General features: G+C 37.9%; 1 protein-coding gene across 4 annotated transcripts in view; it reads left to right on the forward strand.

Annotated features, from left to right (window-relative positions):
* The first annotated feature begins 767 nt into the window (after positions 1–767).
* The window catches only part of PALM2AKAP2 (PALM2 and AKAP2 fusion), a 249548-nt gene continuing 237112 nt past the window's right edge, over positions 768–13203 (forward strand). For 3 of the 4 annotated variants that reach the window (XM_026713390.2, XM_026713391.2, XM_087926505.1), the window contains exon 1: positions 768–1103. In XM_026713390.2, the coding sequence (XP_026569175.2) occupies positions 1059–1103 (45 nt within the window). In that variant the 5' untranslated portion in view covers positions 768–1058. The remainder of the gene's footprint in view (positions 1104–13203) is intronic. The other variant, XM_087926506.1, reaches the window with a different exon arrangement.

Consider the following 13203-nt stretch of genomic DNA (forward strand, 5'->3'; position numbering starts at 1 on the left):
CTCCATGATCATTTGATCAAAATTCAGATGCTTGCCAACTGGTTCACACTGATGACCGTTGCTGTGCCCCGAGGTCATGCGGTCCCCTTTTGCGACCATCTGACAAGCAGGGGAAGGAAGCGAGGTTCACTTAACAACTGCGTGTCCTAACTTTAACCACTGCAGCGACTCACTTTAACAAACCGTGGCACGAAAAGGTGGTTAAAAGGGAGCCAAACTCACTTGAGAAATGTCTCACTGATCAACATAAATTTTGGACTAGACTGCGGTCGTAAGTCGAGGACTACCTGTACTTTACCGCAGGTTCGCCTCCTTTACCGTAAACACAAAGCAGAGAGAGCCGCAGAGGAGCGTGACAGGCCGGGCTCCCGACGCTGGGTGAAAGGAAACACCCGGGAAGCTCCGGGGCAGCGATTCGTTATCCTTTCTTTTTTTTTTCCCCCTCAGGGAGAGCCCCGCGCAGAGAGCGGCGGCGCCGAGGCCGCGAGGCGAGGGAAATACCTTCTTCTCGGCTTCCCGCGTCGGGCTGCGCCGTCGCCGCGCCTCTCACCCCCACACCCCGCGTCCTCCCGCCCGCGTCTGTTCGGGCAGGTTTTGATTACTACGGACGCCGCCGACGTCCAGCCTCCTTGGTGTAAGCGAGAGCGCTCCAGAGGAGGAGCGAGCCCTGCGAAACGTCAAGGCGGAGAGGAGGAGAAAAGGGGTGGGAAAAGAAATATAATTTAAAAAAAAGATTGCAACCCTGGACCGCGCTGCGTTGGGCTGGCAATGCTGTCGTGTGACAGCAGCGGCGGCGGTGGCGCCCAGACGCAGCGATGAAATGTAGCTAACAGCAGCCCTGCAGCTGGGAAGCAGGCGGGCACCAGGCCGGTTTGAAATGCGTTGACTTCCCGAGCTGTGGCGGGTTGTTTTTTTTTTTCTCACCCCCCCCTCCACGACCAGAATCCACCCGGCTTGACTTTTTCCACTCGGCGGCGTTCAATAACTCGGAAGCGCGATTCCCTCGTTGCTTTGCCGGGTCCTCTCTGCGGTTTGCTGCATCCTCCGCGCGCCCAAGGATGGCGGAGGCTGAATTGCACAAGGAAAGGCTGCAAGCGATTGCAGTAAGTCTGCTTCGGCTTGTTTGGTTTTTATTCTCTCTCTCTCTCTCTCTCTCCCCCGGTTCTTTATGTGTGAACGTGGGGAAATCCAGAGTCTTAAAAGGTTGCTCCGCATTCCCTCACAAGAGCTGGACGGTTGGTTTTTCCCCTCACCCCGGTCCCCCCGCCCGTTTTTTTCCCCGTTGTAAAATGCGCCCTGGCGAAGTTGTGCTGAGTTTGCCCTTTCATATTTTTTTTTTTTTAGCATTGGCTTCATTGCTTTGTGAAGAGCAAATTGTCTGCCTTTGGCCGTGCATAGTTGTAGAGTTGTAGTGGGTTTGCATGTGATTGAGGTGAATAGGAAAGAGATAGATAGATAGATAGATAGATAGATAGATAGATAGATAGATAGATAGATAGATAGATAATGTCATCTATCTGTGTACAAAATATTAATTCACAAAATGTAGATCGGTAGTTGCATCAGAACTAAATAAAAGCATAAAGAATGCATTCTCTTTTAAGGGCAGATGCACTCACAATTTGCAGCGGTTTGCTACAGATAGTAAGAGTTGGCTGTTGCTTTGTGAATTGAGACAAAGTCAAGTACACTGTACATAGTGTTGGTGATCCGTTTGCAGTGCCAATGCTAAAGACTCAGCAACTTACATACAGTTTGTAAGGCTTTGGTAATCGATTTGCAGTGCTGTTTATTCAGAGGTGAGTTCCGTTAATTCTCTCGGGTAAGCATGTGCTATTGCTGCCTTGACTGACTTCCTCTGATTCTGAAGGGTAACTTTGGCAGTACTTGAAGTCCTTATCTAGTTTTTGGAAATTAAGCAGGGTTGGACCAGGATGCTATTTTGATGTGGCACTATTGGGAAATACCGAGGTTGTGGACTGGACTGGGAAGTCAAAAAAATCCTGGAGGTAGGCAGCGGTAAACTATTTCTATATTGTTGCCAAGAAGCCTGTATGAACAAGCCATAAAGTTGTCTTGTGTTGAACTTGACTCAAGGGACACTTTTCCTTCCCTGTTTATTTTAATAAATTTTAATTTAATAAATTTTTCTATTTAAAAAATCAGGTAAAATGAATATCTGCATATGTAGGAGTTTGAAGGACAAACTCTGAACCCCTACATCAGCTTATACAACTGTTAAACACGCACAGAGAGAGGGGAAGGGAGAGAGAGAGATTGAAGAATACCATAAATAGGAATTCAGTAGACCAGCTAGCATTGTAATCTTTGTTACAATCACCAACAAGGACTTGGAGGATGATCATATTGAGAGAGAACAAGCTATATTCTTGATTTAAAAGGGCTTGTAAGTCCATTTCATATGCTAAAAGTTTATCTGAACACTTTTCATCATATAAACTCCATTATAAGCCACACCCTTTATTCAAACATCTTGGGCATAAAACTGGCAGCTGAATAATGCCAGTTTTGTTTAATATTTAATGTGAGTCAAACATGTGATTTTCTATCAAATATGTAATTAATGGGAAGTGGAGGGAAGGAGGAGGAATAGAAACATCAAAAAGAATTTTTGGACTAGTCTTTGTTCTTCTGCATGCGTTTTTCATTTGTCCTGGGAAACTTCAGACAAATATAAATTAATGAAAATATATAGGAAAATTTATTTGATGTTTAAAATCTGTGATCATACTTAGATTTCAACCAGCTCCTGCAGAACTGATTTGAATATTAGATATTAGAACTGGTAGTGAATGTATTAGGCATATAATACTGCTCTCTGATTTGAATCTAGAGTTCTTATATATTCTGATTTCTCCACCCCCACCCTGTTTGATCTCTTTGTTTAAGAATATTTTTAGAGAAAGTTTGTTAAGGCCAAGAGGTGATTGTGTGTTCCTCCTCTTCTCCTCTGACCTTGTTCTTGAGGTAGCTCATGTTGTCCATCAGTAGTATGGATGCTTTTCTCTCCACTTTGTAAGGCTGATGTGCTTGGGCTGGGTTTATACAAACAGATGTCAAGTTTTACAAGTTTTTTTCCCCAAACATGGTTTGCCATTATCTGCTTCCTAGGGCTGAGAGGGAGGGACTGGCCAAGGTCATCCAGTTTTGCCTAAGATGGAACCAGAACGCAAAGGTTCACAGTTTCTAACCTGATCTCTTCACCACCAAACCACACTGATACTCTACAACCAATAATTACATATCTTCACTGTCTTGTTCTGGGCTCTTTCACATTTGAAAGAGCCTTTCACATAATGCTCTTTATTTTCTGCTAAGATGCAATGCAATGCCATGCAGTGCAATGCAAACTTTATTGTCACTTTAAATGTAGACTGATCAACATATATTAAAATGAAATTTTGTTGCATTCAGCTCTCCACTTCACACTGTATTGATTTTGCTGTCTAAATGTGATTTTTAAAATTGTTTCTAGTATAATTTCACTGACTCTTAACTGGTTTTTGACAAAGAAACACAGCACAATTCATGCTAACTTATCTTTTTACCAACTCAAGAATGAGTTGGTAGCATTGACTCAAAAATAGTTCTCAATTTACAACCATTCATTTATTGACCATTCAAAGTTACAATGGCCATGAAAAGAGTGACATTTGGGCCTTGCACCTAGAAACGGTCACAGCATCCCCACAGTCATATGATCAAAATCTGGGTACTTGGCAACCAGCATGTATTTATAATGATCCCAGGATCATATGATCACCATTTGTGACTTTCCCAGCCTCCTTCTGACCAGGAAAGTCAATGTGGGTAGCCAAATTTGCTTAACAGCCACATATCTCAACCATTTGTATGATTTGCTTACAATTGTGGCAGAAAGTTGCAAAATTGGGCATTACTCATTTAATAATTGCCTTGCTTGACAACTGAAATTCTGGTCTCAATTATGATTGTACGTTGAGGACTACCTGTAGATAAAAGAGAGATATTTCCCCTTCCCACATTTCTTTAGAATTTAAAATTTAGTTATTAAAAACCAGAATGATGGTAAATAAAAATGAGTGTGAGATCAGCAGTTACCAAATGTTTATTAATTTGAATGTGCAGTTAGAATATGCAGTGTCAAGACTAGGTTACTTTTTTAAAATTACCTGCTATGTTGCAGTGGTCATTTGGTCATTTGTGATAGATGTTGCACATATGACTTGCCCCTCTATTATTCATGCTTCAGTAAGGACCTCAAATTTCTACAGAATTGTGCACTATTCAGTTGAGTAGATTTATAATCGGTCTGACCAATGAGAACATTGTAACAGAATCAAGATAAGTAGAACATACTTAAAATTAATTTTCTAAATCTTAAAATGCTAAAATCTGTTATCTTCCTATTACATTTCTGGAGTAGATAAGAACTTTTAAACTTTCATATACATTATGCCTGAGAAATATAGAACTAGAATTCTTAAACCTTCTTCCTCCATCAAATAAAATACATAGAATATTGTAATATCATACTTTCACTTAGATAGCCAATTTGGTGTAGTGGTTAAGACAATTAGGAGACCACGAATTCTAGTCCCATGTTAAGTGTGAAGCCAGTTGAGTGATTTTGGGCTAACCCCTCTCTCTCAACCCTAGGAAGAAGGCAATGGCAAGCCACTTCGGAAATCTTGCCAAGAAAACTGCAGGGACTTGTCCAGGAAGTTGCCAAGGGTCAACATGAACTCAAAGTAACCCCCGCAACAAATAAAATCAACTTAGTTTTCATTGTGTGCTGCAGCCAAACTGTTGGCTGGGACTAATAACTGATCGCTTGCTATGTCCTTGCTGACTCCACTCACAGGGTTGCATATGACCTGCAAGGTTGTATGTGATTCGGATTGGATATTTGGAAAGTGGGCCATAGTTACTTAGACTTAGGCTGCAGTTACTTGATTAAAGCTAGTCTATCTGATATCACTTTTCTTCATTAAGGAAAACAGGGATACAATTACAGATAGTCCTTGACTTACAACCACAGTTGCAACCAGAATTTCCATTGTTAAACAAGATGGTTGTTAAGTGAGCCCTATCTCATTTTACTAGTTTTCTTGCTGTGGTTGTTAAGTGAATCCTTGGAGTTGTTAAGAGAATCATAGTTGTTGGGTGAATCAGATTTCCTCCATTGACTTTGCTTTTTGGAAGTTGGCTGGGAAGGTTGCAATTGGCAATCACATGATCCCAGCATGCGACAACTGTCATAAATATGTACCAGTTGCCAAGCTTTCAAATTTTGATCAGGGATGGTGCTGTGGTCATAAGCACAAGTACTGGTCATAAATCACTTTTTTCAGTGCTGTTGTAGCTTTGAATGCTTGTAAGTTGAGGACCATCTGTATAGAACGTTCTTCCTGAGCTTAACTTTCATTATTCAAGGTATTTATCTGGTAAATTAAAAGGAACTGTTCTAATTTTTCAAACTTGCAGCTTTAAAGTGCATGGACTAGGGCTGAGGAGTTCTGGGAGCTGAAATCCAAGCATCTTAAAGTCGCCAAGCTCTTGGTCTAGAGCAGTGTTTTCCAACTTTAAGATGTGTGTACTTAAATTTCCAGAGTTCTCTAGCCTTCTGGAGAATTCTGTTTGCTGATAATTCTGGGAGTTGAAGTTCACACAAGTTGAAGTTGCCAAGATTGAGAAATGCTGTTCTAGAGTTTTCCTTTGGGGATACAATAGCAAAGCACCTTCTGAGTGATTCATTTTGTGTGTGTCTTTATAATGACTGCCCTGGATTATTTGATGTTTTGTGCTTGGTGTCTGTCTGTCTGTCTCTCTCTGATTTGTTTACAATTCATCATGCCTCATGAACTGCATGAATTATCTCAGTAGCTATAATGCAAAATAGATCAGAAAAGATAGAAAACACATTTCATTTGGAGCAAAAATTAAAAATTAATGGTTTCCCACAGGTAAAACGTGTGATTAGTGTTTTCTAGTTATAAATGAAGAAATTTATTTCATTTTCAATAAAGTTTTTGTTTTTCCAGGACAAGTTTTTTTGTACTTCTGCACACTTTATTATTTTAAAAAAATCTTGTAAAATTCATTTCCCTAATAAACACAATTTTCCAAGGTATTGCTTACTATTCTAGAGCCTTGGTGGCGCAGTACTGCAAGCTACTCCGACTGCAATTTGACAGATCAAATCCCACCAGGCTCAAGGTTGACTCAGCCTTCCATCCTGCCGAAGTGGGTAAAATGAGGACCCACGTTATTGGGGGCAATATGCTGACTCTGTAAACCACTTAGAGAGGGCTATAAAGCACTATGAAGCGGTATATAAATCTAAGTGCTATTCTATGGTTGGTTTATAAGCATTGCCCGTTGTGTGTGTGATTAAAGAAACTGAAAAAAAATACATCCTAATTTGTGTATTAATCAGGTGAAGGTGATTTACGTTGAATGAAGCCTTTTTGTCCCCATCCATATTCCTGATCATTTATACAAGCATTCATATTCTGTTTTTCATTTTTAAGGGCTCCCAGATAAGCTTATTGATACATAAAAAATGATATTCTTTAAATTAAATCTAAAAGAGATGATATAAAAGGAGAAAGATAGTGTGTGGGAAAAATAAAATGTAGGTGCCACTGCTAGATGTTCTGCTATTAACTTGATCACATATAAAGTTGTAGTATGAGAGACAATTTGGGGCAGTGGCTAAGGTCCTGGCCTAGAAACCAGGTGACCATTCTGCTTTATGCATGAAAATCAACTGGGTTATTGTGCGAGATATAGGTGGCAAGAGTATTAGATACATTTGCTACTTTGAATTGATCCAATATATTTTAAAAGGCAGAATAAAATGATGATGATGATATGGAAATGGCTATAGTAGAATCTGGTAGGTTTTGATAATCTTATCAGTATTAACAAAAGAAAAATTATGTGACGTGCTTTATTCCAGTACAGTAATCCTTGACTTATGACTGTAATTAAACCTGCAATTTTGCTTGTAAGTTGTGGTGATTGTAAAGTCGGCCATCACGTGATCACACCTGATTTTATAACCTTTCCTGCAGTGGTCAATAAGTGAATGTAGTGGTGGTAAAGTGGTCGATATGGTCATTAAGCAAACCCCTTGTTTCCTATGGGGCATTTTTTTTGCTGGAAAAGAGAAGTAAATGTTCATTTCTGGAAAAAACAGTGTAAATTGCAATCACTTGACTGCAGAACACTCCAAACAGCCATAAATGCATACCAATTGCCCAAAAAGTGATCCTGTGACCACAGGGGAGCGGACATTGAATTTCAGATCCGTGTTATAAGTTCTTTTTGGTGGGGTAGTCATAGCTTTGAATGATCACTAAGCAACCAGTCATAAATCAAGGATTACCTATATTTGGTCTGGAACTGAAATCACAATATCTCTGAAATACACCTGTATTGTAACATTTACCTATTATGATTCTTTCTCTGGTACTTCCATTTGGTGCCTGTGATCATTTTGGCTAGGTTACAGGGTGGGCTATTCAATCACTGTTCCTTCTCCCTGAAAGCAGAGGCCGGGACATTTCAAAAATGAAAAAGGGTGCCTTTTTAAGTAGTTCACAGATGATGTTTCTAGATCTTTGGAAATCTAGAAGTGTGTGATCCATTACTTTGAACAATTTCCTGCTTCTCATGTTTAATTTCTGACCCCCATGTCACAGACAAGTTTATTTTTGCCTTGTGACAATTTAGAATTTCCTTGTCTAAAATAAATAAAAGGCTTTTTGTGTTTGAGCTTTGAAGGAGCAGCTAATGTAGTCTGTCAAAGCTTTCCTTTGAGGTTGGCTAAGAAGGGAATGTGAATATCCTTTGCCTTTTTGGCAAGTGTCTTTGCATGCTTTTAAATATATTTGTTTGACAGAGCTGATCAGATTATTTAATACTAATATGGCTACAGATAGGACACTGTTACTGTTATGAGAGGCCTCATATCGATTTCTTGCCTGAGAAGGCCAAAATGCCAAGACAAAAATGCTCTCTCAATTTCTGGTTGGCTTCTGTCTCAGTTTGTGGCTATCGTCTCTGTTATAATTTTCAATTAAACTGAGACAATTTTTTAAAGATATGCATATTCATAGGAGGGAAAGTCACTTTTGCCAGTTCTAACCGCCCTTCTGAATGGTTAATTTAGCTTGGGAAGGAAAGTACAAAGTAGGAATAATCAGTTTCATGGAACAGTAGAAGACCAGTAGAAGGTATTTTGCTTGGCACTTTTTCTAACGTTTTACTTCTATGTGCCAGTTAGAATAAAAAATCATTCTGATTAGAACACATATGTGATGTGTCGCTTCTTATTCAAACTTTATCTTTGTACAAATAATGTTTTTTCTTGAAAGCTCATAGAGCAATCCTAATTCAAATGACTAACGCAGTGTTCTATAAACAAAATCAAGTTGGAAACCTGGTTAAAAAAAAACTGATAAAAAACATATAACCTCATGGGTGAGTGTCAACTTAGTTTACCTTTTGTTCTTTGAGTGATCTACTTCTGAAATCAAATCACAGGTACTTAAATAGAGTGTCTGGTTGTTTTGAATTGTAGCATGAGCTCTTCTGTGATTAAAACTGTTGAAGAATTTATGTTGGCGTAGACCAAATAAATTATACATTTTTTGTGTATCTATACCTTTACTCAGGATCACCCCAGCTGCATATTACAAGGGTTATTTATATTACCTGGATAAAATACTACATTTCCAAGACAAGGGCATCTACAGGGTGTTTTTTTTTACTGTGTAAATTGCATGATTTTCTGGTTTTAGGAAAGAAACAATCCAGGCTTTGCAACTAAAATGTGGTTTGACCACTATGAACTGGCATCCCAACTTGGCCATTCATCTTCTTCTATATTGGAGTTTTTATGCTTTTCTGCCAGTTATAGGAAGTAGACTTTCTGAAGCATCCAATGCATTACACTTTAATTTCCATGATCAGAAAATAAGGAAGGAAATTCAGAACAAAGTCACTGTCAGTTGGGAAAAAGGCCAGTAATGGTAGTCATTACTTTGTTCCTGACAACTATAAAAAATCACCATATTCTAATCTCTCATTTACCATAGACCAGTGTTCCTCAACCTTGGCAACATGAAGTTGTATAGACTTCAACTTCCAGAATTGCCTAGCCAGCAAGACTAGCTGGAGAATTTCGGGAGTTGAAGCCCCATATATCTTTGTCCGCATATGTCAAAGGTGGAGAAACATGACTAGATCAAAGGAGACAGACTCCATGGACACTTGTAAGCAGATTCTCCTAGTTTAAGACTAGTAGTTTACAGGAGAGGCAACCTTAGGGGGGGTAATGAGTACTACTGTACATTGGCTTTTTTAGTAGTTTATTAGTGCTCCCCATCGACCTAGTACAAAATGAATTTTATTTTAAATTAATGTGCAATCTAAATTAACTATTAAATATGATTATTTATCAAGCATCTAATAATGTTCCAATGTTCTAACAATTTTAAAATTACAATGTGGGGACAGCTTTTGGAGAGGGTCCAGGTGCTTCCTTAAGATTTGCAGTGCTACCCAAGAACTTAGATTGTACTGTCTTGTCTATTCAGGCTATCACTCTGGCTCTCTGCCATTTATTTTTGAGCAGTGTTGAGAAATATGATCACCAAATGTTCTTGGCTTTTAATTCCCATTAGAATGAGCCAACAAGTAAGCAAGAGCAGTTGGATTTTGTAGTCTAGTAACAGATGGAGAACTCCACAACGGCATAAGACAATTCGCGTGATTCACCCAACCACCACGAAAAAAATTCTTTTATTGACATTTTAGAGTTATTTCACTTCTTCTAATTAATATTAAGACAAACAACTGAAATTTCTTAGAGAAATAGTTTTGTCAGAGATGACACAGTTAAAGATTTCACAGACTGTTCAAATATTTTAGAAGCATTTATTTGTGAATAATTTAAGAACAAAGTAAGCTGAGTTTTGTTTTTATCTTTTGATGTTTATACTGTATCATAGTTGCCTGCTTCTGAAAGAAAATCAACTATTCTTGCTGGGTTAGCTTTATTTGTTTCCTTGACAATAAGAGGTATTCTCTGAGAAATATTTTAAGTTTTTATGACTGTTGCAGATTTAGTAAAGGTATTTTATTTTTATTACAGTTATTGTTAATATGTTATGTATATATATTTATTCAGTAAGATCATTGGATTCTTTATCTAGCAATCTGAAAGGAAGGACGGATTCAATGAATTTTAATTTATTTGGTATAATTAGTTTGTTATGGGGTGCTTGTTACTCTGCTGAAGATTTGGCAAAGAAATATACTGAAAGATGTGAGAGTTCTTGTAAATGGCTGCTGTTTTATAAAAAAAGCTGAATTGGCCCATAAGCAAGCATGTTCTTGCTTCTAATATAGAGCCAAGATTATTATTATATTTTCTTAATCACTCCATATACATCCAATAGATAAAAACTGAAATAACAGTGTAAGTATGGGCTGCGTTCAAACACAATATAAACTGTGGTTTAATGTTATGTGCACAAATTTTGGCTAGTGTATTTCCCCTACCATGAGTAGCCTTCAGGGACTCATGAGAAGGCTATTAGAAATTCTGCTTCTGATCACCATGATTTGAAATCTAAAACAAAATAATGTTGTTAGTCATGGATATAGTTTAGAGCAACTATGGCCCCTTTATGACCTGTGGACTTTAACCCTCAGAATTTGTGAGCCAGCCATCTGGACACCTGAGGAAATTGTAGCAGCCACAAGTTTGAAGCACTGCCATGTAATCTATACTTTAATATTAAATCCGAATGCAGCCAAAACACATCTTAATAGCTTTGACAAAATATTTTTTATCAAAGATTTTGAATGGATGAATTTACAAATATTAAAATTTTGGGAGAAAATGGATGAAAATTTTTTTAACACTTCTGTTTTCATTTTTAAATTTAATTTGCATCAATATTTTGTTGTTAACTTCATGAGAAAATATATTCACTGAATGTACTTTTGGCTAATGTATCCATGTTTCTAATATGAATTTATTTTCTCCAAATGTCACCACTTTTCCCTTAATAATACTACTGTTGTGGAAATTTGTTATGGTCAGCTTAAATCACAAAGTTGGAAGAATTGTGTGAATAATAACAGTTGCTATTTTCCCATGAGTTTGAAGGTGTGAAATTAAGCAAGTGTGTATTAAAATATGAATACAGCAAATATTTTCCCATCTCAAGGAGGGAATCTGTTTGCATGGTGGAGCTATAAGGCAAAAAATCAACATAAACTCATTGTTGAGATCAGGTGTATTTTAATAAATGACTTTCTCTTTTCCACTCTTCTTCGTGTGTGCTGATTTCTTCCATCATATGTTTTTTATTTGTAAGAAACATTTAGCATGTAAAAATTGCTACAAAATAAGAAGCACATAGACAGATATTCTGTCTGGCAGACATTCTGGATGTCTTGTGTTTGGAATTGAAATTCTTGATATCTAAGTGACCAAATAGTTGGTCCATTAGCCAGATTCCATTGGGCTACTTGAAATTGCATTGGCTTCAAATGTATGACGGGCACTTGCATTTTGCCTGATATTTTGGCTTGGGTCACAGAAGGGCACAGCTGTAAAGTGGCTGGATTTCATTTATGTTTCAGAATAAGACTCCATTGTCTGTTTCCAATATGATTTGCCCTTCCCTTTCTCCTTCATTCCTCACTTATTCCATCCTCTCCCCACACGCACACTTTACATGTTGGCTGCTTACAAGAAAAGTAGCTATGGAAAAAGAAGCTCACACTTTGAAGCCTAAAGTCTACATGGCATTAACATCTGTCAGGAAGAGTGCTGGATTCAAGGCTGTTTTCTTTGGCTAATATAAAACTGGAGCAGAAATTTTAGTTCTTTTGGTTTTGTGTCCAAGAACTCCTGGCTTACAAACTAGTATAATTGAGACTTGAGCCTCTTCCATATGTTCTATATATTAAGGAGATAGGGGATGGTAGATTTTAGTCTTCTTGCAAATATGGTAAACTTGGATGTATGTTGTGAAAAGGGAGAAAATAACATGCCCTTCCAGATATTGCTTGATTAAATTTCTTACGAATGATTGTTGGGCCTAAGGTCAGTTGAAGTTGACACATTGAAGAGATTTTTATATTCCCCCTATCCCATGCTTATTCGTATTCCTCCTGTGTATGGGTAGTCCTGAACATAACAACTACAACAGAACCCAATTTTTTTGTTGCTAAGAGAGACATCTGTTAAGTGAATTTTGCCCTATTTTACGACCTTTCCTGCCACCATTAAGTGAATCACTGCAGTTGTTAAATTAGTGACACAGTTAAGTGTATCTGGCTTCCCCATTGATTTTGCTTGTTATAAAGTCAAAAAGATGATCATAGACGACTCTGGGTCACTGCAACTGTCATAAATGTGAGTCAGTTGCCTGTGTCTGAATTTTGATCATGTGACCATGGGGATGCTGCAACAGTTGTAAGTGTGAAAATGGTTACGTCACTTTTTTCAGTGCTGTTGTAACTTTGAACGGTCATTAAATGAACTGTTGTAAGTCAAGGATTACCTGTATAAAAAAAGCAAACAAGAGCATGAGCAGGATATGCCTGAGGGAATTTTAAAAAAATCACAGAAAAAGAGAATGGCAAGCTACTTGAAGTTACCTACAGTCAGTTTGAAGTAGATGTTGCCTTACTTATATAAAATATTTGCAAAACCTCTGTAGCCCCTGCCCCATGAAGTTGTCCATTTTTGGCTCTCAGATTTCTGCCCTGAAGCACTTCAGGCAAATCATTAGCCTTAGTTTGTAAGAGGGGGAGAGGGTATATTCTAGTTTTTATACAAAGGACTCCCAAAACACGTAATGCAAAATAAAATTGAGATTAGCTGCATAAATTCTAGTATTTCCCAACATATTCAACAGACTTTTCTCAGATTAAGTTTGTTTAGGATACTGTAATCAATGCACATCACAAGAACAAGACCCACAGAACTCAACAGAGGTGAACTGTGATACATGTCATCCCCTTACATAATATTCTACTTCAAGTCATTTAAAAAGAAATAGTGAGGAGTAAGTAAGAGCAACTCTAAGTACTCTTTGTTGGTTTCTGCTTCCTACATAAACTTATGTCTTCTCTGTGATCTCAAACACACCTCATCCGAAGTTATAGAAA

The sequence above is a fragment of the Pseudonaja textilis genome, chromosome 2 (assembly GCF_049901715.1).
Source record: "Pseudonaja textilis isolate UNSWEBS1 chromosome 2, rPseTex1.2, whole genome shotgun sequence".
NCBI lineage: Eukaryota > Metazoa > Chordata > Lepidosauria > Squamata > Elapidae > Pseudonaja > Pseudonaja textilis.